Genomic DNA, 27434 nt, shown 5'->3' on the forward strand with positions numbered 1-27434 from the left:
AGGAAGGAAGGAAGGAAGGAAGGAAGAAAGGCAGGCAGGAATGCAGGCAGGCAGGCAGGAAGGAAGGAAGGAAGGAAGGAAGGAAGATCTGGAAACAATTTCAGATTCTGGTTGAGTTTTCTTGCTCACTAAATAACTCTTTGTACTAAGCAAATTACTTGGCTATCTCAGAAAAATGTGCTTAATGAAAGTATTTTGATCACATGTACATTCATCTCTGACCCAAAGGGGACATTGTGCTACAAGTATACTGTTTTGCCACAGTGACAGTTACCAGAAGTAACCTGAATATGTCATACTGGCTGTAAGTATCCCAGTTCATCAGTAAAGTGAGTCATCAGTTGGGTAAAAATCTTGTTTGACTACTCACCCAGGCTGTATAATTACTGACTCCACCCTCCAGGTTCTGTGTGATCTCTCTCTCTCTCTCTCTCTCTCTCTCTCTCTCTCTCTCTCTCTCTCTCTCTCTCTCTCTCTCTCTTTCCACAGAAAATCAGCAATTCCACCTTCTTGCACAAGCTCACAGATCAATAAAGTAGACTCGTGGTGATCAGAAGGAAGAGCTGTGCAGGTCCCAAGCAGAACTGCCATGTAGAATTATGAGTGTAAAGTTTAAAAATGCTCCTGTCATTTCTCAATGTGGATTTGATTTCACATACAACCACTTTAGTTCTCTTTATATGTCAGAATCAGGTCTCTTGAGCTCTGTGTGAAATTACGAAATGGCTTGCTTCAGTCTGTGATACCATCCTCTCTTTCATTGGGGGGTTGCTTTATAACAAGATAGAATGCTTCTGTGCTTAGTGTTGAAGACTGTGGCAGAAAAACAAGAAATGTCTCTACATGTTCAGTATAGACACATTTGCATGTATGTAAAAGCCAAGGTTCTTTTAAAACTGATCTCTAACACTTTTAACCTCCAGAAAAGACTCAAAATGATACTCTTGAGTTTTTACATCTAATTTGAATGACTTCTGGTTAACTATAGTTTACCCTCCAAGATTTTAACTGCCCCAAAATCATTGATGTATTAATCCATTCATTCACTCATTTAACTATTCAATGTCGGGAACCTGTGAGATATCATGCTATATACTGGGGAGAGAATAAAGAGGTGACATTGATCAAGATCTATTGTACTCATAAATTGATTTGCTGAATTAAAACTCCTTTGTACAACTTCTTAAAGGTAATGAAAAAAATATTCAAGGACAGGCTCTGGTGTCTCATACCTGTAATCCTAGCTACTCAGGGAGCTGAGATCTTATAATTATGGTTCAAAGCCCACCTGAGCAGGGAAGTCTGTGAGATTCTTATCGCCAATTAAGCACCAGAAAATTGGAAATTAAATTGTGGCTCAAAGCGGTAGAGCACTAGCCTTGAGCATAAGAGCTCAGAGGTAGCTCCCAGACCCTAAGTTTAAGTTCTATGACCAATTAAAAATATTTTAAAAATAAGGACAACAGAAAAATATAGAATCTCAATAATCTATTTTAAAAAAAGAAAAGAAATACAGTCCCTGTCTGTAACCTATCTGTGGTTTAAAGAGAGGTAAAGCCTCAAAAAAAAAATTAAACACAGACACACACACACACACACACACACACACACACACACACACACACACACACACACACTCAAAATGTAGCAAGTCGATACTCTGTGCTAAGAGCTGCAATGAAATCATGATTACAAAGTGCTACAGGAGTACACAACAGAAGCACATAGTCATGGAGGAAGAAGAGATATAACCCGGTAAAATAACACCTCAGTTTGGGCAGTAACAAAGTAACACAGATTTGGGTAGCTTAAATGTCAAATTTATGACCTGACAATTCTGGAAGCCAGATATCCGAGATCAGAATGTTATAGGGCTGGTTTCTTCTGAGGCCTCTGTTCTTGACTGGTCATCCCATGTAGTGTCTGTTTTCCCATGATCCTCTTCCATCTAAGGTATCAGTGTCCTACTTTCTCTGCTTATGAGGATGTCAGTCAAGTTGCATTAAAACCCTCCCCCTACTTCCACTGGTCTCCTTTGAACTGAATTGACTCTTCAGAGACCATCTCCAAATACAACTACATTATGAGTTACTGGAGATTAGGCCAACATGGGGCAGGGAGGGACCAGTTCAGCCCATATCAGGCCTAATGGATACCTTTATCCTTCAGGATAGAAAATACCCTGGCATCAGTCAGGTGAATGGAAGTTCAGGAAAGATTTTCCAGCACAAAAAAGAAATAAGACAGAGAGTCCCAAGGAGAAACTGCAAGAAACCAAGTCAGAAAACCCTTGTCTGCTATGTTAAAGAATGAGAACTTGCTGCGCAGAGTGGCTTATACCTATAATACTAGCTACTCAGAAGATGGAGATTGGGAAGATTGTGGTTCAAGGCCAGCCTGGACAAAAAGTTAGTGAGACCCCATCTAAAAAAAGGGGAAGGTGATGATGTGTGCCCATCATCCCACCTTTGCAACAACAGAAGGCCAAAGCATAAACACGAGATCCTATGTTTAGAAGGCAAAATGGGCTAGGGTAGAGCTCAAGCCCTGAGTTCAAACCCTAGTATCATACTTTTTAACGTAAGAATAATGGGAGATTATTGATTTTTAAAGTGGTATGATCAAAGTTGCTTTTTTTTGGGGGGGGGGGGTCCGTTTGTGGGGCCTGAACTCTGGGCCTGGCCGCTGTCCCTCAGCTCTTCAGCTCAAGGCTAGTGCTCTACCACTTGAGCCACAGTGCCACTTCCGGCTTTTTTCTTTTTGCTTATTATGGTGTTGAGGAATCGAACCCAGGGCCTCAGGCCCTGGCAAGCACTCTACCACTGAGCCACCTTCCCAGCCCTCAAAGCTGTTTTTTTAGAAGAAATAATTGGTAGGTAAGAAGTCAGTTGGATCATGAGGCTGTATCATTTTCTGAAACATCCTTCAAGCAAGTCTTCAAAAAATAGTTGTGCTGTCAATCAACACCATTCCTTTCTTCATGTGATGAAGTTTGTGAGTCTTCATCCCCAACACCATTTGTTTCTGTTTGAATGTCAGGTTTCAGAGCAATTGGTATATGGATTATTCAAATCAAAAGACAGGGTATATACAAAAATGTCCATTCACCACATCCACATGGCTGTGGGATCCCAAGGCTTTATGGAGGGAACAGTGACTCTGTTTATGGGTATGCATGGGAAATTCTGGGTACAATCTAAACCATAAATGAAGATGTGCCTTGTCGCCTACTTTAGATATCTCATACTGAAGTTACATATTTATGTTGAAAATAAATAGATGAGAGGCAGGAGCAAATGACTCATGCCTGTAATCCTAATTCTGGAGGCTGAGATCTGAGGATCACTGTTTGAGGCCAGCTCAGGGAAGAAAAGTGTGTGACTCTTACCTCCAATAAACCACTCAGAAAAGTGCTGTGGTTCAAGGGATAGAGCAATTATCTTGAGCAAGAAGCTTAAGGACAGCACCTAGACCCTGAGTTCAAGCCCCAGGACTGGCACAAATAATAAATAAATAAATAAATAAATAAATGGGTTCTGATGATAGCATAGAATAGTTTTAAATTTTTGTTGTAATTAAGTGATTACAGAAATTTCAAAAATTTCATAGTATTGTGAGATACAATATACAAAAAATACACAAACACCTTCATGAGGCAAATTGTCATTATCATGGTCTATAAAGTTTGTAAATTGTATGAGCTTTGACAATACAACTATTTCTTCCAAATTGGGTGATATGTACATTTCTTTCCTTTTGCTTAGTGTCAGCTGCTTCCTCCATCCCTCTCATTCCCTCCCTCCCATCACTGCCCTTGAGTTGTTTAGTTCATTTTCATCAATGTTCATTGCAGCTGATGGGTCTCTCTGTTGCATGTTTTCCTCTGTTTCCCTCTGATTCCGTGTCCTCCTAGTTTCCCTCAGATGTGCGCATAGATACCATATATGTGGTCATCAGCATGGGGTCATTTAGTAACGATACGACCAGATGAGTGGAGGTCCTTTGTTTCTTGAGTCCTGTTTACTATGTTGTATCTCCTTACATTTTGTATTTAACAGCCACATATCAGGGAGACCATGTGCCATTTGTCTCTTTGCTCTTGGCTTACCTCACTCAAAATGATATTTTCTAGTTCTATCCATTTCCCTATGAATGCCATTTTGTCCTTTCTAATGGCTGTGTAATAGTCCATGGTATATAGGTACAACAGTTTTTTGATCCATTCATCTGTAGTGGGGCATCTGGGTTGTTTCCATATCTTGGCTATTGTGAACAGTGCTGCAACAAACATGGAGGTGCATGTGTCCTTGTATCCTGGTTCCTGTTGCTCAGGGTAGATGGCTAGAGATGGTATGGCTGGGTCATAGGGGAGGTCTATATTTGGCTTTCTGCGGTATCTCCAGACTGCTTTCCAAAGTGGCACATTCCCACCAGCAGTGCAATAGGGTTCCTCTTTCTCCGTAACCCTTCCAGCATTAGTCATTGGCTGAATTTAGGATGTGGGCCATTCTGATTGGGGTAAGGTGGTATCTCAGGGTGATAACATAGAATTTTGATAATAGCTTTTTGATTTTCCTGATGATCAAAATTATTGGTGACTAGTTCACTAACTAGACCATTTAGGGGAATCAAGTTAACACAAAAGAAACATATCACCAACATGTACTTGATAATATCTGCTCTTAGGATGCAATTCATTCTAAGGAAGATAGCCAGCCAGTCCTGAAGTATTCCCAATTTGTTTTTGAATGCCACAAGATGTTGCAAAGGAAACTTTTTTTTTATTGCCTGCCTTATGGACCAAATTGGAGAGCTTCAGTTTTTAGGGTTGGTTGACTATTATTGAACTCTTTCAAAAAGTACATTAATTCAAGCTGGGAAATCAGAGGGCTTGTCTTGAATGCCCAAGGTCTTGAGTGTAACCCCTAGCAAAGAAAAAAAGTTACATGAAATGTAACTTATAAATCTTCTCACAATTGAATGTGTTTTCAAACTGAATGTTACAACAGACCTGCACAAAAGCAATACTTCAGAATTGTGCTTGTAAACACAAGAATAACTTACCTCTCTTACACTTCCAAAATTATATTCCTGCTGTTGTATTAGAATAAATTTTAGATGTCACCTCAGAATATAAATGTTTTTGTTTGTTTTCTTTCGTTTGTTGTATTGGGTATCAAGCCCAGAGCTTTGAATATGCTAAGCAAACGCTCTACCACTGAGCTACATCTTTGGGCCAGAAATAGGTATTTTAAGTGTTAATACAAAAATAAATGAAGAACTCTTTGAAAGGGGAAGTGTTTTCTCTCTAAGAATCATAATGTTAGCTGGAAACTCATGTCTGTAATCTTGGCTACTCAAGAGGCTGAGATCTGATGTTCACTGTTCAAAGCCAGTGTGGGCAGGAACATCCATGAGACTCATCTCCAACAAAGCTGGGAGTGGCGCTGTGGCTCAAAAGGTACACCACTAACCTTGAGCAAAAGAAGCTTAGGGACAGTGCCCAAGAAAAGATAAATAAACAGATAGCTAAGTCTAGATTGGACCTTCTAATTAACAAGCAATGAGAACTCAAAGTGATCTGAGGTTATTTCAACTAAAAATAAGAAAACTTGGCCAAGATATAATCATCCAATGGCATTCAAGGATACCAGAAATATGTGGGCTAGTAACCACCTTCTTCCATAAGAAAGTGATGAGGTCTACTATATTGCTTACATATGTACTGGACCACTGTTGAGCTTTGTAATCTAGGAGATATGAGAGCTAATATTCGAAATAACAGACTACCATAGATCAGATCGCAGAGAAAAAAGAGAATATGCAGGTAATAAATAATAGAAATATGCAGAACAAACTAAGAGCTAAGGGGAACCAGAGAGAACTCTGGGTGGTGTGAATTTTTTTTTTTTTTTTGGGTCTGGTCGTGGGGCCTGAACTCTGGGCCTGGGCGCTGACCCTCAGCTCTTCAGCTCAAGGCTAGCGCTCTACCACTTGAGCCACAATGCCATTTCTGGCTTTTTTTTTTTTTTTTTTTTGCTTATGTGGTGCTGAGGAATGGAACCCAGGGCCTCATGCATGCAAGGCAAGCGCTCTACCATTGAGCCACCTTCCCAGCCCCGGTGGTGTGAATTTTGAAAGCAAGGAGAGACATAGATTGGAGAAAGGAGGGGTGACATCTGAGTCAAGGGTCATTGTGTAAACAAGAGGACAGAAGCAAGAGTGAATGTGAGGAGTTGATGAGAGACACTAAGAATAGCAAGCCGGAGGCTATTTCTGAGAAAGAAGGTCAAGATGATCCTAGAGAACTTCAGTGATTTTCTTAGCATTTGGAATGGGAGCCAGGCATGATGGTTCATGTCTATAATCCCAGCTACTTAGGAGGTAGAGATCTGAGGATCACTGTTCAAGGAGACCGTGGGAAAAAAGCACAAGACCCTATCTAAAAAACCAACTAAAGCAAAAAAAGGGCTGAAGGTGTGGCTTCAAGTGCTTATCTAGCAAGGATGAGGTCATAAGCTCAAAACCCAGTACAGGAAAAAAAAATGTAGACTGGACGTGATAGATGACAGAAAGTTCCCAGTTATGGAGCAATCACTCTATTTAAATGTTTGAGGATAAGTTTGGTTTCCAGGCGGAACTCGAAGAGCAGGATGCAGCCAGGATGTATGAGGAATTGCAAGAAAGACATTGATGGGAGCTTTGATGGACTGGAACCTGAGAAAAAGCAGGAAAGGTGAATTTGAAAGAGCTTGTGAAATCTTGGCTGCCTGTATGTTCAAACAAGTCCTGGCGTTTAGACAATTGCCCCTTGGGTTTAAACTGCACAATGGCTTTGAAGTTGGAGGTTTCAAGCATCTCAGAAGCACTATGCCAACACTTCACCTTTTCTGGGAAATGTAAGGTTTGGGTTGCTAATACTCTATTTTAATCTTAAAAGGTCCTCTCTAAGAATGCAGTATTTCTATTTGTCGATGCCAATAAAGCAATTACTTTTTTTTTGGTCAGTTGTGGGGCTTGAACTCAGGGCCTGGACACTGTCCATCAGCTCTTTAGCTCAAAGCGAGCACTCTACCACTTGAGCCATAGCACCACTTCCATGTCCATGCCAATAAAAGAAGAGAAGTCCTCAAATTTAACTTTGCCTTCCCTTCTTCCCAAGGAAGCTGGGTCAGTGTCAAGAAAAAAGGACAAGATATTGACCAATTTGGCTAATTTTTATTTTTGTTTTAAGTTGACATGTAACAACTTGTCTTTTTTTGTGGGTTTTTTGTTTTTTGGTTAGTCATGGAGCTTGAACTCTGGGCCTGAGCCCTATCCATCAGCTCTTCAGCTCAAGGCTAGAGCTCTACCACTTGAGCCACAGTACCACTACTGGCTTTCCGGTGGCTAATTGGAGATAAGAGTCTCACAGACTTTCCTATCCAGGCTGGCTTTGAACCATGATGTTCAGATTTCAGCCTCTTGAGTAGCTAGTATTACAGGTGTCAGCCACCAGAGTCCCATTAGCTTGTCTTCTGATTGAGAGTGTGGTGGTCCTGTTTTCCCTCTCCATATCCTGTATCAAGTACAAAGCTCCACCAGCCTAGGCATGTGATCTTCAACTGGGACATGAGCATTGGTCTGGGACAAACATTTTAAGGACCAGTACATGATGTTCCCATTATAACATATGCTGGAGTATTACAATATACTACAGCATAGTCCCAGAACTGACCTGCACCTACCTCAATAAAAGTAGCACATGTTGCCAACAACCTTGCTCTTTCCTTACATTTCTGGCCTGAATTTCCTTTTTGTAGAAATGACTCCCATTTAACAAAAGAGTATGCTTCCCAGGTTTCTATCTTTTCCTCTCCCACTACCTTTTTAAACCTAAAATACCAGACTTCTAAATTGAACACAAATAACAATCCTAAGGGAGTTTTTTGAAATGCAGAGACTGTAATTTAATGCTTCAGGGGATGGGACTCAGGAATCTACCTAGAACCAGAATCCCTGGGGATTCTGGCACAGGTGGTTCCCAAAGTCTCCTCACTACTAAGTTAAACCCACAGCATAACTGATCCATGTTGAACAAACTCGTAAATTAACATTTATCAAGATGCCTTTGAGAGTATTTTCCCTATGTGTTCATGCAAATTTTTTGTATGATGGTACTAAACTTGAACTCAGGGCCTGGGCTTCTGGGCCTTAGCTTTTTGTATTTTTGCACTTGAACCAAAGCTCCATGTCTGGCTCTTTTGGTAGTTAAGTGGAGATAAGAGTCTCATAGACTTTCCTGTCCTGGCTGGCTTCAAACCTAAGTCCTCAGATCTCAGCGTCCTGAGAAACTAGGATCACAGGTGTGAGCTACCAGCACCAAGCTATGCAAAAATCTTAGAACCTGTTTTTCCTTGGGAGTCAGCTGAGAAAAAGTCATGTTGGGATGTGCCTGGATGTGTCTGACCTAGACAGAATTTGCTTCTAGTGATTAGGTGCAATATTGGTTGCATAATCTTACTCCACCCTGGAATTTATTATTAGTTATAATGGATCTGAGCCAACTTCAAGCTGCCACGTTGTTTGATGAGTACCAGAGCGGTTAGGCCCCTTCCTTCTCCCCTCAAATGACAAAAACACAACTCAACTCACAGACCAGGCTATTGTGCCAAGACTTAAATAATCCCTGGGCTCACACAAGCTTCTTTACATTGTTTTGAAACAATTTAAAAGAAACAACTTTGTGTAGGGATGTAGTGGCCTTGGGACAAAATTGTGATTTGGCAATCTTCTGTGAGTAACTGCAGTTATTTGGCCTAAGTATGAGATTCCTTGGTAGCTTCCCAACTTGATTGATTGATTGATTGGTTGGTTGGTTGGTTGGTTGGTTGGTTTACTGTCTATTGTTTGACCAAAAATGCTTCATTTAGATTTTTACAATTTTGTACTTTGAAGTTAGAAGAAATATATGGGTGACTGAAAAATCAACTTTTTTTAAATAAGTTTTTTTATTGTGAGAATACTGTACAGAGGAGGGGTTACAGTGACATGAGGAAGGTAATGAGTACATTTCTTATCAAGCCTTGTTGCCTTTTTATCCCTCTACCATCCCTTCCCTCCCATCTCCACAACTACACTTCCCCCCACTCCCGCCTAAATTGTAAAGTTCTTTGAAAAATCAACTTTTAAAAGATGTTTACTACCTTATTGCTTCTATAAATTTCCAAACTGTGCTCTCATCTTTTACCATTAGTATCCTGGAACCCAGAGGGGAGCTCTGGGCAGGTACATCCCCAAGACTTGGTGGCTTTATAATCTTAGCAGATCTGTGCATGCCCCCACTGAAACTAGCCCAGTCTGAAACCACAGAAGCAGATGTGGCTGACTGGCTCTTCTGTCTCAGCACCAGCCTTCTTGCAATGCAGTTCATGCCCAACCCACTTCAAGGGCCTAGTTGCCAACCTCTGGAGACTTATACCTCATATTCTGGGAAGCTTTTTGGTGCTTCAATCCCCACTCATTACTGGAATCCAACCCCAGTGAAAATCCAGAACTCTTTGTAGTCAGGTTTTCTTTTCTTTGCCCTTCTTGGCTCTGTGTTGCTTCTCGGAAGAGAAAAGTGTTTCTTGCAGTTTCAGAAATGTTTCATGACCAAAGAAATCAGGGATGCCCAGGAAATTCCATGGAATGGAGTAGAATGCTATGTACCTGATTGCTAAGATGTGGTTGAAGTAGATGATGGAGACGACTCATACACACATCCTATCAAGTATGTGTGTTATACTTTACAGAATAACTATCTGCCCAAAGAAGAATCATTAAAGATTTGATGTGGACATCCATCTCTAAAATGTATATTTACATAGAGTGATCTACCAAAAACCTTAAGTAACTACCAATTGCTGGGGACAATTGGATTAAGTTTTCACTGTTTCTTTAGAATTATTTAACCCAATGCTGTTTTCTACATATTAGAAAACTACCTTGATAATAACAACTTCAATTGTTATTAAGGTTGACATGACTGTAGCAATTTCTGAATTGTCAACCCTGCCAAGCTCAGCCTATGTAAGTGGATAGGGTGGGCCCTGGAGGGTATGGGGGTGGAATTAATGCTTGTGGTCTAACAAAGTCAGAACACGTTTTTAAATGAAAGAAATGCTACTGTACATGTTTAAGGATGAGGTGATTGCCCCACAGATGAGACTCAGAGTTGCTACTGACAAACTTATTCCCAAACACTATTTGCTTACCTCAGACATAAAAATCCGACCATTAAATTTCTTCATCTTGAAAAGAAAAATACCCATGAGCTTTTCAACTTGGTACCATGTTGCAAAAGATGGTCCCATTCTTCTCTATGTGTCAATTTGATTTGGATGGATGAGATGGGGACGTGGGTGAGCAGGTGAACACCTAAGGAGACTGGGGAAAATACAAAGCCTCACAGCTTTGTCTTCAGCAATCCCTACATCCATACAACATGGTTACAAGGTTGGCATCTCACACCTTTATCAACCAAAGAAGTACATGCTTAGCAGAAAAATTAATCCAGGCAGCGAGGGAAGGACAAATGCCACAATAACAATTTCCTCCACAAGCCTCACTCTTATTCTAGAGTTCCATGACAACATATCTACTATTTACTTCCCTTTTCTCCTTTTTCAGGCCCTGGCAGGGAAAGGGAAAACATTCTCAAATACCAAGTATACTGCAGTTATATAGTCAATGTGTTTTCAGCAAATACATTAATTTGAAGATAATATTTTATATCATTTTTCTTCATTCAGTAAGTAATGTTAGAGCAACTATCTCCAACATTTCCAACATCCTTCCCTGTAAAGAAGCATACATACACACACATACACACACACACACACACACAAACCCTGATTCCCCTAGACCCCACATCATACCCTATACATAAATCATATGTTTAAATGTGAAAGCGAAAACCAGAGATCAACTCAAAGAAAGTAGAGGAGACTTAGAGGATGCAAATATATTTTAAAACATGACATACACATCAATCACACAAGAAAAAAGTTAACTCATCAAAATTAGAAACATATTCATATTCTTTAGAAACATATTCATTGTGAAATTGTTTAAAAGGCAGGCTACAGCCTGAAAGAAAAGATGATACAGACATGAACACTGGGTTAGTCGTCTTCCCATCATTGTGATAAAATACTTGAGTTAATCAAATTGAAAGGCAGAAATGTTGGTTCTGGCACATGTTTTCAAAGGTTTTAGTCATCTATCACTTCAATGTGACTGCAGCATATGATGGAGAAGACCTATTCCCCTCATGGTGTCCAGGAAGCAAGGTGAAAGGAAGAGTCACAATCCCAAAGTCCCCTTTAAAGAGTATGGGACTCATAATCTCACTAGACCCTGCCTCATGAAGTTTCCACCACTTCACTGGGAATGGGTAACAAGCTTTAACAATCCTTTAATATAGGAGCCTTGGAGGGACATTTAAGAGCTAAACTATGATATACACATAAGCATCACGCACACACATACACAATCTGACAGAGAACTCACATTCAGATAATATACAGAACTATCCTGAAAATACACCCATCCCTTGGTTTCAGTGTGGATGTATTAACAATTTTAAAATCAGATGTTCAAGACCTGTATGTAAATAGCATAGTGCTTACAGATAACTCATATATAATATATACACATATGTCTATATATATATATGCATATTTTTAAATAATCTCCAAGTTGTTTATAATACTCACTAGGTTTGAACTGTATGTGAATAATTATTTTTACATTTATAGAATAATGGTAAGGAGGAAAGTTTCTATATGTTTAATACAGTTATTACTTTTTTGAATGTCTTCAAACTGCAGTTTGTTGCAGTTAGTTGTAGAACCTGTGAATATGAAAAACTGACTTTACAAAAAATAAAATAAAAAAAAGAAGGGAAAAAATTGAATCAGAGGAATGCTATAAAAGAAAATGTCGGGGCTGGGAAGGTGGCTCAGTGGTAGAGCGCTTGCCTTGCATGCCTGAGGCCCTGGGTTTGATTCCTCAGCACCACATAAGAACAAAGCCGGAAGTGGTGCTGTGGCTCAAATGGTAGAGCGCTAGCCTTGAGCTGAAGAGCTAAAGGACAGTACCCAGGCCCAGAGTTCAGGCCCCACGACCGGACCCCCCCCCCCCCAAAAAAAGAAAGAAAATGTCGGGCTGGGAATGTGGCTTAGTGGTAGAGTGCTTGCTTAGCATGCATGAAGCACTGGGTTCAATTCCTCAGTACAGCATACACAGAAAAAGCCAGAAGTGGAGCTGTGGCTCAAGTGGTAGAGTACAGAGCCTAGGCCCTGAGTTCAAGCTCCAGGACTGGCAAAAAAAAAAAGTCCAAATAGTCAACAAAACACATAAAAATGCTAAAAATTATTGTTCATTAGGGAAATATAAATTAAAATCACAATGAAATACATTAAATATCCATAAGGATGGCTAAATTTAAAAACAAATGTGTCTCACACCTATAATCCTAACTACTCAGGAGGCTGAGATCTGAGAATTAGAGTTTAAATTTCACAGTAATTTTTATGCTTTGTGTTAGCCCGTATATAAGATTAAAAGAAAAGGGAGAAGCATTATACATTTATGATGTTATCTGGTGATACCCAGCTGTTCCAGGTTTGGTATGCGTAAAGTAAGAAAGAAAAGGAAAGAGGATTTTTCTGTTAACATCTTAACCATAGTCTCTTTAGGATTAGGAATGCTGGGAGAGAATGCTGAGGGAAAGAATTAGGGTGAAGAAATAATCTTGCTGAAAGACAAAGGGAGGGTGATGCTAACCACAACCTGAGGCAGTAATGAGGCCCAGGAAATGAGAAAACACAGAGACAGGTATAGAGAAAAAATAACTTAAGTGGGGACCAGGGATCCCAAGGCTCACCCCGACTTCCCTCAAGAAAGTATATTTATTTGAGTTCACAAAGGGAAGGTTATCATACATCCATGCAAAAATAAAGCATCTATACTGACATTACAATCAGTACCAAAACAAAGTTTAGGAGAAACACTGGTTCCCTTATCATTTAGAGACAGGAGACTGTGACCCAGGCAAAATGTGTGTAGTTCCACATTTGTATGTATGAAGAATGTCTCTGGAGGATACACAAGAAGAACTGAAGTGGAGTTGGGAGAGATTAGAGAGAACAAGGAAAGGGGTGACATTGATCAAGATGCATTACACTCATAACCTGACATGTTGAATTGAAACCTCCTTGTACAACTACTTAAAGATAATTAAGAATAACTATAAACAAAGTTTTACAAAGAGCTGTGACCACACCAGCAGTTGTTGGAAAAATTCCTATATTACAAACTTGTCAGTTCCTTTTCAACATTTTCATCATCTGAGTCTATTTCATATTGCCAAAATTGAATAAAGCAATATAAATACATATCCATACCACATAGCAATTTAGCTGCTGTGTAAGTTGCCTGAAGAAGCTTCACACAGTGCAAAATATAACCTAGTTCATGTAACCTAGTTTGGGTTGTTCCCTAGGAACAACCCAAATTCTTAGCAAGGTCGGGCTGAGTGTTGAAGTACAGAATAGCATGTAGCAGTTAGAATGAAGACACAGACCCAGCATGGACATGGGAACACTCAAAAACATGTTGGTTAGAAAAAAAGACATTCTATAGAGTAGGTAATTAGCATACACTAAAAATGTATAAGTGGGCTAGAAAGATACCAAACACACAATGCTACTTACCTCTGTGGATGTTAAGTAAGGGCCTTGCTTCTTTGCTGGGGAAATGTGGGTAGTGTAAGAGCTTCCTCCAGCCCTGTAATATTTCATGGCTTCAAAACAACCACCAAAAAAAAAAAAAAAAAAAAAAAGCAAATAAAACAAGATTTTTAGTTCTGAAGGATAGAAATATAATTTTTGTTATTTTATTTGCATTTGGTCATATTTCAAATTTTTCTGAACATTAAAAGTGAAGTAAACATATACAGCCAAAACCCTTCACCTAGGTTTCTTTTACTGTCTTTAAAAAGTTAGATGTACATGGATAAGAACAAGTAAATCTGATAAACCAGTTTTTTTTAAGTGAATTCTAAGCCTTGGTATTATTACTAAGTATCCCTTAAGAAATTTTTTTTTTGTTAGGGGTTAAGGTTAAAATCCTTGGAAACTAGTTTTTCATGTGGTATTTCAGATGACACAAGAGGATGGACTTATTGGCAAAGAGCATGCAGGGAGGAGCCACATCCATTTCTTCATTTCCCCAGCACCTCTTCTTCCCCAGTTTGCTCAGCAAATCTTCTTGGGAGTGGAGGGAGGGGCAGGAAGATTTGCCCTGGGGCATTTATTTTCACAGTACCTCTCTACTATTTTCAGTAGAACAGTCTATAGGTGGAGCTTTGGTACACCTTTTATAGTCGAGTCTCCACGCTTAGCTGATACACTTCAGTTCTTGTCCAGCAAGGAAGCAAATAGCCAAAATGATTCCTGGGGGCTTGACAGAGGCCAGACCTGCCACTCCAGAAATCCAGGAGATCGCTAATCAGGTGAGTTGAAGCATTTCCGAAAAAGGGTAGATTCAAAAATCTCAATGTGACCCTGTGTTAAGAATGTAGGTAAATATGAAAACCAGAGTATCAGGAAATGTGTGGTTTTGTTCAAACTTTTGTACAGCTAAGGAGAACAAAGATGGCCCTCCAATAATCCCAACACTACAAGAGTGATTTTGAAGCTCCAACACACTGCCGTTGTACTGGATCATCTCTAAAGCTTTTACTTAAATGTGGGACTATAGGAATACTTATTTAATTACTTGTGAAGTTTTTCCAGTCTCATTAAATGAAGTGGACATGTAATGAAAGCCTAAGGTGGCTAGACTTTGAATGCACTGAAGGGGAACTTTTTTTATGGGTTAAATGAAGTACAGTATTATAAAGATGACCAGTTTTAAATGTCTTTCACATTTGCCTAAATAGAGAGCATTTTCATATTTTTTAGCAGAGAATAATAAATTAGTAGAGGAAAACAAGTAGCATAACCTATGGTAATTCTAGGATGTTATAAGCTGCTAAATTAATTAAATAGAACTCTTGATGTTCCTTGCAAGTTGAGACATTTTTCTAAGTGTTCTAAGTGCTTCATTAGCTATCACCTATACAATAAAAAGTTATGGTTTCACACAGTTTCTAAAAAGAAAATACATATAAATTACCACGATAGGTTTGTAATAGGTTGATTCATGTTCTCACATCATTCTTTCTAGTTCTCTCTCTCTCTCTCTCTGAAATGTTACTCTGTGACACGAGAAAACCAGATCTGCTTTGTGTGTGTGTGTGTGTGTGTGTATGTGCGCATAGAAGAGATGTGATCCCTTATGTTTAGAGCATGGAAAAGTCTGGAAGGGGCTAGATAATAATAAGTTGATACTAATTTTAATCCCTGTATTAAGTTTTTTTCTCAAGCTTGCTCCGGCATGTGAGTTACCTATTACTCTTGATAAAAAGCTGGTGACTCAGCAGGGCTGGTTGGGCCTGAAATTCTGCATTTCTACCAGCTCTAAGCTGCTGCTGCTGCTACCACTACTATCCATGACCTCTCTTGCCTATAAGACGAGAGATATATGGTATCCCGAGAACTCCTATTGGCAATAGAGCGTTTGTTTACTCATTGAACCTGGGAATTGAATCCAGGGCCTTGTGCTTAGTGGGCAAGAGTTCTTTCGCTTGAGCCATGCCCCCAACTCCTGATGGACTTTTAAAAATAAGCCATGAAATACTAGTTCTAAAAAAAATAATTAAGGAAAAATAACCCTTCTGGCCCCATCAGTCTCAAGTGCAACATCTAATTGAAATCAGGTGCATGAAAATGATCTGGAAAAAAATATGCCTACATCAGGTGTCATCATGGTTTACTTCATTGCCTGAAATCATCCCTGACCCTGAAAAATGCCCCTGAGACTCTGTAGGACCAGAGTCATAGAAGCATAGAGAAGAAAAATAGGGGTTCCATATAGAGAAGGTACAGAAGATCTTAATTTTCAAAGAGCTTATTTCCTATAGAGCTTGATTTTCTTTTCTTTTTTTGAAATGAGGTCTCAGGTTGATCTTCAATTCTTGTGCTCTGGTGATCCTCCCACCTTAGCCTCTCCAGGAAGTGGGACTACAGATGTGTCCCACTACGACTGTTTAAAATAAGACAGTACCAGAAGAGTTCACATAGTTAACAATACCATCTGGCAGCTTCATCTTAAATTTTAAAATTAAATTTGAAAATGTGTTCTTGCTGTTTACCTGTGGTGCCAACATTTTTGTCAGACAGGTAGATTGAGAAATGGGCTGTAACCACGCTAGTCTTATCCCAGAAAGGAGATTACCCTCCATTCACCCTCTCATTTGACCTTCATAATTCTGGAGCAGGCAGAGAAGGGATTTGTCCAATTATCAGATAAAAAAAAAATCAAGGCTCAAAATGTCACTTGGCTAAGAAATTAGCCTAAACAGTGCCAATACATAGAAAAGCTTTGTGGGGTAGGAGAAATACAGAGGGGACACAACAAGGCAAACTTGGCTTCTCTGTGCAACAAATATCAACAAATCTTTTCATGGTAGGATCTGCTACATATCTAGTATTGTGCTATTATAGAAGCTTATATAAGGGCTGTGAGATTTGTCCCTGACCTCAAGGAGTTAATAGTATAAAAGTTGGGAAGTCAAGATGTCTAGAATATAATACAAAGCAATATCCAGTTAAGTATTTTGTTATAGTCATGAGTTTGGGACCAAAAAGGGCTTTAGAGAGTGACTAATTGCAATCTCTCACAGGAGATAGCCTTAGGGAACAATTCCCTGTTGAGAACTTGAAGATAGAGTAGTCTGTTTACTAACTAGTTCAGTAAGCACTTTCCCACTAATTATGTCAATTATTTACCTCAAAACAACACTGAGGGGCAGATATTACTGAAAGTCCTTGATTAATTAGGACATGGAAGCAATTCCTACAAGATGATAGCTTTGGTCAGATCTCCATGCAGAGTCAGGTAAAAGGGTAGGTTTTGGCAATTACATGCCTAGTATGATCTGAAGTGGCTGTGTGTCACTTTATAGCTGTGCTCCTTGAATTTTTTTCTTTCCTTATCTTTAAGTAGTTGCACCACAGAGTTTCAATTCAACAAATCAGTTTATAGGAACAATGCGCCTTGGTCAATGTTACCCCTTCCATAGTGCTTCTTAAATCTTTTTAGACATTTGTGTTTTTTTAAAAAACAAAATTCAAATACTTGTAGAATAGCTGGAGACAATCAGGTTTCTCTGTCTCTTCAGCTGGCCTTCTATTAAAAAATTCTTTGATAAAGAATCCCACTGGGGAGGGAAGAAAAGAAAGAAAAAGGGGCCAGGCACCAGTGGCTCATGCTTGTAATCCTAGCTGCTCAGGAAGCAGAGATCTGCACTCCAAAGTCATTCAAGGCAGAAAAGTTTGAGACTCTTATCTCCAATTAGTCACCAAAGAGCTAGAAATGAGCTGTAGCTCAAGTGGTAGAGCTAATCAGCCTTCAGCAAAAAAGCCTAGGCCCTGAATTCAAGCCCTAGGATGGGTGCATGCGTGCACGCACGTACACATGCACACACATGCATATAGACATGCACATTCACACACAGAAAAACAAAAGGAAAGATCATTACACAAAGAGGAGAAGGTATCAGAGAAGAGATAACTGTAAGTTCCAGGAACTTGACATCAGAATGAACAGGGGATGTTGAATAAGATCAGAACAAACAGAAAGGTAACTATAGTTGCTTACAATCAAGAAGATTTGAGAATTTTTGAAGGCAGAAAAAGGAATAACAGACCAAATGTGTCAGTGTGGCATGAGAAGGATGCTAAAATCAGGTGAGTATGGCATCTACTTGAAAGAAATCCTCTCCCTCTTCCAAGACTCTCTGTATCCATTGAGATCATTGTTGTATTGGTCTTTCCTACTTTAAGAGACAAATTATGGGGCTGGGAAGGTGGCTCAGTGGTAGAAAGCTTGCCTTGCATGCATGAGGCCCTGGGTTCAATTCCTCAGCACCACATAAGCAAAAAAAAAAAAGCCGGAAGTGGTGCTGTGGCTCAAGTGGTAGAGCGCTAGCCTTGAGCTGAAGAGCTGAGGGACAGCGCCCAGGCCCAGAGTTCAGGCCCCACGACCGGACCTAAAAAAAAAAAGAGTCAAATTATCACCAAGGAAACTAGCTTTGATCACCTCATTCAGAAGATGATTATATAAACAGCTCAGTGGGAGTTGCAATGGGGGAAGGAGGGCATAAAAATCCCCTGACCTCAGAGAAATTCACAATATAGACGGGAGGCAAGAGACACGTGGAATGAAATAAAAGGCCATACATGGCTTCATCCATAAGAAGTGGTAATAAATACAAAGAAGGACTATTAAATGGATAGTCCAACAGCAAAAGCCTCCAGATCATTGTTACCCTATATGTTAGTACCATTAGTTGAGAATTCTGTTTATGTGAGAAGAAGAAATGTTATAATAATTACTTGTGGAAATAAGGGCTATTATTACTCTTGCAAGTATGCATATATAGCACATGCACAGACACATACCCTGACAAATACACAAAGCTGTTTTTTGCTGGCTAGGACGTCACATAAACACCTCATCTATACCATCGTGGGTACACCCTGGAGGTTACCATGTCACTGTTCTCACCCTATCTACAAATGTTTGTTTCCCTCTCTGAGCTCAGCCTCCTAGACAATCATCTCTTCCACTGCCCCACCCCCCAAACCTACCATTCAGCCACACCAGAATTTTCTAGGCACGTACCCTACTGACTTAACAAACATGCCTGGGTTCTCACGGTCTCTTATCCACCATGGGAGGTTTCATCCACTCCTCCACCCTGATCCCATGACCCTGTAAGCTTGGAGATTCCACAAACCCACTTCCTCCTCAGCTCCTCTGCTCCAGGGTAGGAGAACTCTGGTACAGGCAGATGCAAAGCCATGGAAAAAGCTTACCATGACAGCACTATGAACTCAGGCCACACAACCGCAGCAGGACCCCACATCCTTTCCACTATGCTTGTGATGCCATTGTAGTGTTAGAAACACAAAGACCCTCTTGCCGTCAGAAATAAATAGGGACACAAGACATACAGAAAATTTCATCAAAGCGTGTTACCTCTCTACAGAAGGATGAACTACCATCACTCTCCCCAGAGCTAGGCAGGCACACTAGGCAAGTGTGTGCTCAGTTTTTAATCCTAACCCAGGGGGTGATGTTGTCCCTTCTCCTGTTGCTAAGGAGTCAGGCTGACATTATTGTTGTTGTTTTATAATTGGTTACCAGGGTGATGAATTAACATAAGAATGTTCAAAAGCACTCTAGCCATCAGTGAAAGGTTCCTATTAAGAGTACAATGGGATGGCTGTCCTTTTGGAGGTAAAAGTACACATCCTTCTTACCATGTCTGGCTGGAAATGGGTCTGAACATGGGACTGGGAATGGTTACAGTTGGAGGAGGTTGGTAAAGTCCATGGAAAGTTCCTACTTAAATTTCCACTTAAGGAGGGTCTATTCTTTAAACTCCATTAGAATGGGCATTCTAATGGGTTAATCCTAAACTTGACCTCATAAGCTGGTTACAAACAACACAGATGATACTTACAATTAAAGTCAAGAAGCAAATAATTCCAGGAAATATCAGCACAGAAGAGTGACTGGTTACAAGATGGAGATGTTTTTGTTTGATGGAAAAGATTGTTTTTTTCCCCCTACACTAACAACCTGCACGCACCTCCGCTCTCCTGGGTTTCTCAACTTCTCCTGTTCCCCTTGGCCCCTCACTTCCTATTTTGCTTAGATAATTGCAGATGTTTGGTAAGAAAATCCCCCGACTTACCTAATAGCCTACTGGATCGCATTGCTCTCTCCAGTCCTAGACTCTGCCCTCCTTTACTCAGCCTTTCTTCTCTCACCAGTGATTTTATTCCTTGAATTTTGGATCCTTTTCCCTAGACTTCTTTCTTTAAAACATACCAGATGACTAACGTTCCCAGACAAGTTCATTAGCTCTACTGTCTTTTCACCCTATAACCCAAATTCTCAGTTCTTATTGTAAAAGTCCCCCAAATAGGGGCTGGTTTAGCGGTAGAGTGCTTGCCTAGCATAAAACCCTGGGTTCAATTCCTCAGTGCCACATAAACAGAAAAAGCCAGAAGTAGATCTGTGGCTCAAATGGTAGAGTGCTAACCTTGAGCAAAAGAAGCTCGGGGACAGTGCCCAGGTCCTGAGTTCAAGCCCCAAGACTGGCAAAAAAAAAAAAAGTTCCCCAAAATATAGCCTATTGCCACTATCATCTTATAACCATTCTCCCCTAAATTATGCACTTCTGAAAAGGTGATGACAGAGTAGGAGATAAACCTGCACATTAAGCATCAAATCTTCAGAGCCTAGGAAGCAATAAGAACAGCTCAAACAAATCTGGATTGACTGTATTTTACTAGCTGTTTCTCCCTGATAGATTTTTCCTTTGATTGAGGACCAAATAACATACCCACACTGCTTCTTCTAGGACCTCTACCACCCACCTCACATGGCAGGCTGAGGAAGGGAAACAACTGGCTGGGTATAGCAGCAGAAACTGGGCCAGAGATCAGAACAGCCTCTATCTAGCACAGCAAGCCCAGCTGAGTGCACAAATGCAGGGTAGATACTGAACATTTATGGGTCAGGACCAGTTTACATATTGAAATTGAGATTCTCTAGCTCCCTTCTCAGAGCTAATTTAGCAGGGCTGGCACCTAAGCTAGTACTAGATATCATTTATAGACAGAACACTGGCCCTTCAAACTCAGGGATTTGCACTCACACTTGGTCTTTTTGCTCAAAATTAGAATTCTACTGCTTGAGCTATACCTCCACTTCTGACAGTTAATTGACAATAAGAATCTCACAGACTTTTTTCCCCCCTGACTGGCTTTGCACTGAATTTCTCAGATCTCAACCTCCTACGTAGCTAGGATTATAGACATGAGCCATCAGTGCCAGCCAATGTCCACATTTTAATCTTTGAACCTTTGTACATGTTGCATTACAAGACAAAGGGATTTCATAGATGTGATTAGGTTAAGATGGGAAGATTGTCCTGGATTACCTGGGTGTGCCCAATGTAATTACAAGATCTTTATAAGCACAGTACACAAATCCTATATTCTGGTTTATAAGTGTGTTTCTCACAGAGGTTTGGATGAGCAATTCTGAAATTGTTTTGTGGTTATATTAGAACTGGACAAATAAGTAAATTCATTGTGAATACTGGGAACCAGGGTTCATTCTCAATGTTTGAGAAAGAAGTTACAAATGAGGTAAAGGGAAAAGCAAATATATTATGTGATGTTAGATTTTAATTAGAGGAATGTGCACTAAGAGGATATCAGTTTGTGTGGTTCTTATCAACATTACAGAATCCTAACTGCAGTGGAAGTCAGACAAACCCAAATGGAGGCACATTCTACAAGTTAATAGTCTAGTATTTTTTTCAAAGTGTCAAGGACATCAAGAGCAAAGAATGATCAAAGGTTATACATAATATAGGAGATTAAGAAGATAGGATGTTAAATGTAAAGTAGGATCCTCGGTGGGATCCTAATGCAGAAAAGGAAAATTTGGGGAATGACTGACAAAAAACCCTAATGAGGTTTATAGACCACTTATCTGTATTAGCCCATGTTAATTTCCTGGATTTGATGATTCTACCATGAGTATGTAAAACAGAAACATTAGGGGAAATTGTGAATGTTATAAAGAAATCCAAGGAATTTTTTCCTCCCCCCTCCCTCCCTCCCTTCCTTCCTTCTTCCCTTCCTTCTTTTCCCTTTCCTTTCCTCCAGCCCTATCCCTCCCCTTCCCTTTCATTTCCCCTCTCTTCTCCCCCTCCTTCTTCTCTCTTTCTTGTGTTTGTATTAGAACTTGAACTCAGGGATTCACAGACTCACTTAGGTTTCTTGTTCAGAGCTGGTACTTTACCACCCTCATTTCTGGCTTTCTGCCAAGAAGGAGTCTTGCAGGATTATTTGTTCCAGCTAACTTTAAACTTTGGTCCTCTAGATCTCAGCCTCCTGAAGCATGAGCCACCAGCCAATGGCTTCTTCTTGCAACTTTTAGTATGAAATGACCTCAAAACAATTTTTAAAAAAATTAGTAGCTAGTCATTGATGGTTCACACCTATTGATCTTAGTAAGTAAAGAGGCTGATCTCTGAGTACTGAGGTTTAGAGCCAGCCTGGGCAGAGAAATTCATGAGACTCCTACCTCCCAATAACCAGTAGGGAACCAGAAATGGAACTGTGGCTCAAGTGGCAGTGTGCTATCCATGAGCACAAAACCCAAGCAAAAGAACAAAGCCCTGAGTTCAAGACCCAATAATGCAAACAATTAAATAGTAATTATTACTTTTGCTAATCAAAGATATATATATATATGTCTAATTTGTTTCATATTTATCAAAGTGTGACTATATTGCAATAACACACAGAGTTGAGGTTAATTCCTCCTCTATAGTGTTTCATATTGAAATACTGTTTTCTACTGAAAAACAGCTCATAGATATCATTACTATCTTGGAGGTTTTTTTGTCGGTGGTGGGGCTTGAACTCTGGGCCTGAGCGCTGTCCCTCAGCTCTTCAGCTCAAGGCTAGCGCGCTCTACCACTTGAGCTACAGCGCCACTTCCACTTTTAGGAATATCTATTTACAGAATGTAAGTCACAGAGTTCAATATAACCTTTAAAATTATTATATGATGAGCATATGTACAAAAGTAGTTTTATTGTGTTTTTGCATGGCCACCACTACACTTTAAATAATTTGTTTTCTATTTTCTTCTTTCCAGGTTAAACAACAACTTGAAGAAAAAACAAATGAGACTTATGAGGAATTTGAAGCTGTAGAGTATAAAAGTCAAGTTGTTGCTGGAACTATTTTCTACATTAAGGTTAGAGTTTCACATCAAGTTTTGTGCTCAAAGATACTGTAATTTGTCATTTGGTGTAATGGTTATTCTTTCTTTTACTCTATACTGTGTTCCTTATAGATGGCTTAAATTAAAATGTTACCACCTTTCAAGTGGTAGAATCAAATTTGGCAGATGTTATTTTATATTATTTGTTTGTGTGAGTTTAGAAAGCTTTTTTATTTTCTTTTGGAGGACAGAACTTAGGACCTTGTGCTTGATAGGCAAGCATTCTACCACTTACTGTACCCTCCCTCTCTTCCTTCCTTCCTTTTACCTTCTCTTCTTCCTGTACTTCCTTCCCCCTCCTCCCTCTCTCTCGGCATAGAATCTCACTGTGTAGGACCAACTCTGTTTCTTTTTCTGGCATAGAATCTCACTATAAAGCACCAATCATGGTTTCAAACCCATGATCTATGGGCCTCAGCCTCTAGAACACTGAATTTATAAGGGGCATTGCATGCACAACCATAGCCAACATCCAAAAGCACTTTTCTGTTGATTTTTAGGTGAATTTCTAAAAATTGTGTAGAAGCTTTCATGGCACTCCAGGACATGCTTGGTTTGTGGCTGCTTTGTATATAAGGTGGAAGAATAATAATCTCAGCTGAAGGTGTGAGGCTGGGCCAGATGATGTCTTAGATTTAAAGAATAAATTAAAGCCAGCCACCAAGGACTCATGCCTGTAATCCTAGCTACTCAGGAGGCTGAGATCTGAGGATCAGAGTGCAAAGCCCGCCTAGGCAGGAAAGTCTGTGAGACTCTTATCTCCAAGAAACCACCAGAAAACTGGAAGTAGCATTCTGGCTCAAATGGTAGAGTGCTTGCCGTGAGCTGAAGAGCTGAGGGACAGCATGCAGGCCCAGAGTTCAAGCCCCACGACCAACAACAACAACAACAAAAATAATGACAAGTCATGACCTGAGAAAATAATTCAAACAACTTTTTGTCCTTTAAATAAGTATTATGATTAGATAATTTAAATAATTAGTTTTACAACTCAAGTAGATCCAACTCATGGCACTTAAAGTATAGTTCAAAGCAGTGGAGTACTTAAATTTTTTACAGTCCATTTTATAGCTATATAAAAAATTACTGATGCACTATATTAGTTCAAATTGAAGAAGGTATCTTTGATGTTCGATAGAGTTCAAGTATAGATAATTGTGGGGGGTCATTATCATTCTTATGTATTGAACAGATGACAGTTCTGTGTTTAAAAAATAATAACATATTCACCTGTATTTGCCTACTCTTTGTTTTTTTTGTTTTTATTTTTTTACAATTTGACCAGGATACAATGTAGTTTCTTTCTCCTTAATAAGTAATTAACCACGTAAGATGTACATTCTTAAATGTATTCAGGAAAAATAGATAAGTAGAGCTACGTAGCTCTGCATGCAGAAGTTGCAATACTGAGTTAGGCAGTGGATCATCAGTTCAGTCTAAGCAATTTTGAGTTCCTGGTCCAGGGAAGACACATGTGAATGAGAGCCAGAAGTACCTTCAGAAGGTAATGGCATCATTTCTTTCTTTCACAATCTGTCTTCACAGATAGGAGAGTCTTCCTGGATCATTCAAGACAGGAAATGTTCCATAAAAATTGAGATCATGTTAGTAATTTTTAAATTATCCAAATGCATACATTTCACATAGTAAGTTCTGCACACATCACTTCGAAAGCTCATCAGGAAACAGCCTTGAAAATTTCCTGCTTTGACAACTGTTGCCTCTGTTGCCCTGTCCAGTGCTCCCTTTCCCCTTTTCTGCCCTCAAAAGTTTTCTTCTGGGTTCCAACCACTAACCCCAGTTGCCTCTCTCCTTACTTCATGCAGTCTGGGCTATCACTTCCTCTGCTCTGAAGCCACTCTCCAGATTTAAGGTCTGAGTAATGTAACCTTCTCTATCTGTCTTGAATGGAAAAACCACAGGCCTTGCTTTCTGACTCTGTTCAACTTGTTCTACTGTCAAAACCTGTGTGGTTAAAGGTCTTCACTATGTTTTAATCCCCTAACCTGCCTAATGGGGATAACACTCTACTGAGCACTTACATCATGCCAGGGACTGTTCTAAAAGCTAGACATGGCCTTCCTCATTTAATACCCACCCCCCAAAAAGCTATGAGACAAATAAAGTGACAGCTATTGTGTTACTGATGAGAAAATCAGGCCCTGGGAGGTCACACAACCATACAAACAGAGCTAGAATTCAGATCCACAGCATGAGCTGTAGGGTCTCTAATAATGTTTGTAAAGGTTGATGCTGTCTCAGTAAAAAATAAGTACTTGTACAAGTTATATTATAGAGTAAAAAGAACCATAGATGTTGATCCAGGTATATCTGTAATTCTGGCACTCAAGAAGCTTAGCCAGTTTGAGGCTAGCCTGCCTGAGCTACATGGTAAAGCCACAAGTAAGTAAGAAAGTAAGTAAGTTAAATAAATAAATAAATAAATAACAGATGTTGGAACAATCTCCGTTCTAATTTTGGCTCTACCATTTATTGGTTGAGAGATTTGTAGAATAGAGATTTGCTCATTTCCATTAGTCTGCTTCTATATATTAAAAACGGATAGCTTCACTTTTCTTCAGGCCTACAATAAGAAATCAGGATAGTAGAATATTTAACATGCTTACCATAATGTCACAGTATCACAGTAAACACTAACAAATGGCATTTGTTAAATTAAGGTAGGAAAGGGACATCAGAGCACAATGAATATCATATATAATAGCCCTTCATTGTCTTCACCACTAATTGAATTACTATGTATACATAGAAATTAGATATTTTCAATACTAATGACACTAAGACTCCCTTTACTTTACAGAATGCTCCTGCCCCAGGTCAGTCTTCAAATGCTTAGAGGGCATTTATAAAGTAGGTTTTCATATAGTATAGGTTTATGAACAATGCATCCCAAATCTTGTAAAAGATTTTCTGAAGAAAATCAATTGTGGTTTTCTTCTATACCCCTGTAATGCAAACAGTCTCAATTTGTCATCCAGAAAACAGAATCACCACAAACACACGCTGCCATAGTAGTATCAGAGTGTTTGCACTTCATGCTTCTATAAAAATAGGATGCAACTGTCATTTGTCCCCATGTTATAATTAACAAAATGAAAAAAAAATAGTTTAGAACGTATCAATTCTGCCCTGCCATTGGCTTTTGTAAAATAAGGTAGTGGGTCTATAAAAGACCAGTCTAAAAATGCTTCTGTAGATATGGACATGCTTACCCAGAAAGGCAGTAGAATCTTTACAGGCCTGTAGCTCTTTCATTTGATGCAGGTCCAAATAAATAAATTGTCTTTTTCTTAATATATTTCAGATGCGAGTAGGTGATGGGCGTTATACTCACATAAAAGTACTCAGAAGTCTTCCTGGACAAAATGAGGGTTTGAAACTTGTTGCTTATCAGACTGATAAAAGTAAGGAAGATGAACTGACTGCCTTTAATTGAACATTCTACAAGTGGTCTGATTTCTTTCATTGGCTGCTGATTAATGATCCTTGTTAATAGAAGCAACCATCAATAAAGTACTTCTCTTTAAATGATTTCTCCAACTATTTCTCATTCATTATGTTGAATGGAAATGATCATTCCTTTATCAGAATCACTGTTGTTGGTTTAGGGTAAAAATTCTGGGCAAATTGATGTCAATTGGCAAACTTCATAAAAACTAGTCATTAAAGCAAATGGGACAGAACTTGAGGGAAACCCGTGAAAGTGCACAGTGGAGCTCACTGGACATTGGTTAAAGTGAATTACACAACTTTTGTGGGTGGAGAAGGGAAGGAGGGCCTGGGAGAGAGTGACAGAAGACATTGTAGGAAAGGAAATGAACTTATTACCTGACTTATTACTCATTGTAATCTCCCTGTACATCACCTTTAAAGTTTTAAAAAGTTTAAAAAGCAAATGGCTAGAAGATGGGACTGCTACAGCACTAGCACAGGTGAGCCAGATCATGGGCTATCAATGGAAGTAATCTCCCTGTTTTTTGTGGGTGCTCAGATATGGATATTCAATCTCCACTTTTTTTTTTTTTTGGTTGGTGGTGGGGCCTGAACTCTGGGCCTGGGCGCTGTCCCTCAGCATTTCAGCTCAACGCTAGTGATCTACCACTGAGCCACCTTCTCAGCTCCGCCTTCATATTTTAAAGTTAAATCTGGTATTTTACATATATCGGGTGTTTTACACACACACACACACACACACACACACACACACACACACACACACAATGAAAAAAATGTTAAACATAGAAAAAAAAACTTTTTCCCCAGACATTTGAAAGTCAACTACCTACAATGATTCCTAATTACTAACAAATATTTACAATATTACTCATTGGCAAATCAAATATATTCTCTTGTATAGATAAAATATAATCATCAAAAGAAGAAAATTAACACTGATGCTC

The 27434-nt window shown here is 39.4% G+C and overlaps 1 protein-coding gene across 1 annotated transcript; it reads left to right on the plus strand.

The window, feature by feature from the left end:
- Positions 1–14393: 14393 nt before the first annotated feature.
- Csta (cystatin A) lies at positions 14394–26529 on the plus strand. The gene is made up of 3 exons (XM_042669189.1): positions 14394–14539; positions 22885–22986; positions 26339–26529. Exons 1-3 carry the CDS (start codon positions 14474–14476, stop codon positions 26468–26470), a joined length of 300 nt encoding a protein of 99 aa, XP_042525123.1. The 5' UTR covers positions 14394–14473; the 3' UTR covers positions 26471–26529.
- The last annotated feature ends 905 nt before the right edge of the window (positions 26530–27434 follow it).

Source organism: Dipodomys spectabilis, unplaced genomic scaffold (assembly GCF_019054845.1).
Source record: "Dipodomys spectabilis isolate Male_0828 unplaced genomic scaffold, ASM1905484v1 ptg000017l, whole genome shotgun sequence".
Classification (NCBI taxonomy): Eukaryota; Metazoa; Chordata; class Mammalia; order Rodentia; family Heteromyidae; genus Dipodomys; species Dipodomys spectabilis.

What these genes read in the sequence shown, in the direction of transcription:
- Csta (XM_042669189.1), top strand. Translation starts at nt 14,474, where the DNA reads ATGATTCCTGGGGGCTTGACAGAGGCCAGACCTGCCACTCCAGAAATC. An exon ending in TCCAGGAGATCGCTAATCAG is followed by an intron (nt 14,540 to 22,884) that starts GTGAGTTGAAGC and finishes TCTTCTTTCCAG; the next exon opens with GTTAAACAACAACTTGAAGA. An exon ending in GAACTATTTTCTACATTAAG is followed by an intron (nt 22,987 to 26,338) that starts GTTAGAGTTTCA and finishes AATATATTTCAG; the next exon opens with ATGCGAGTAGGTGATGGGCG.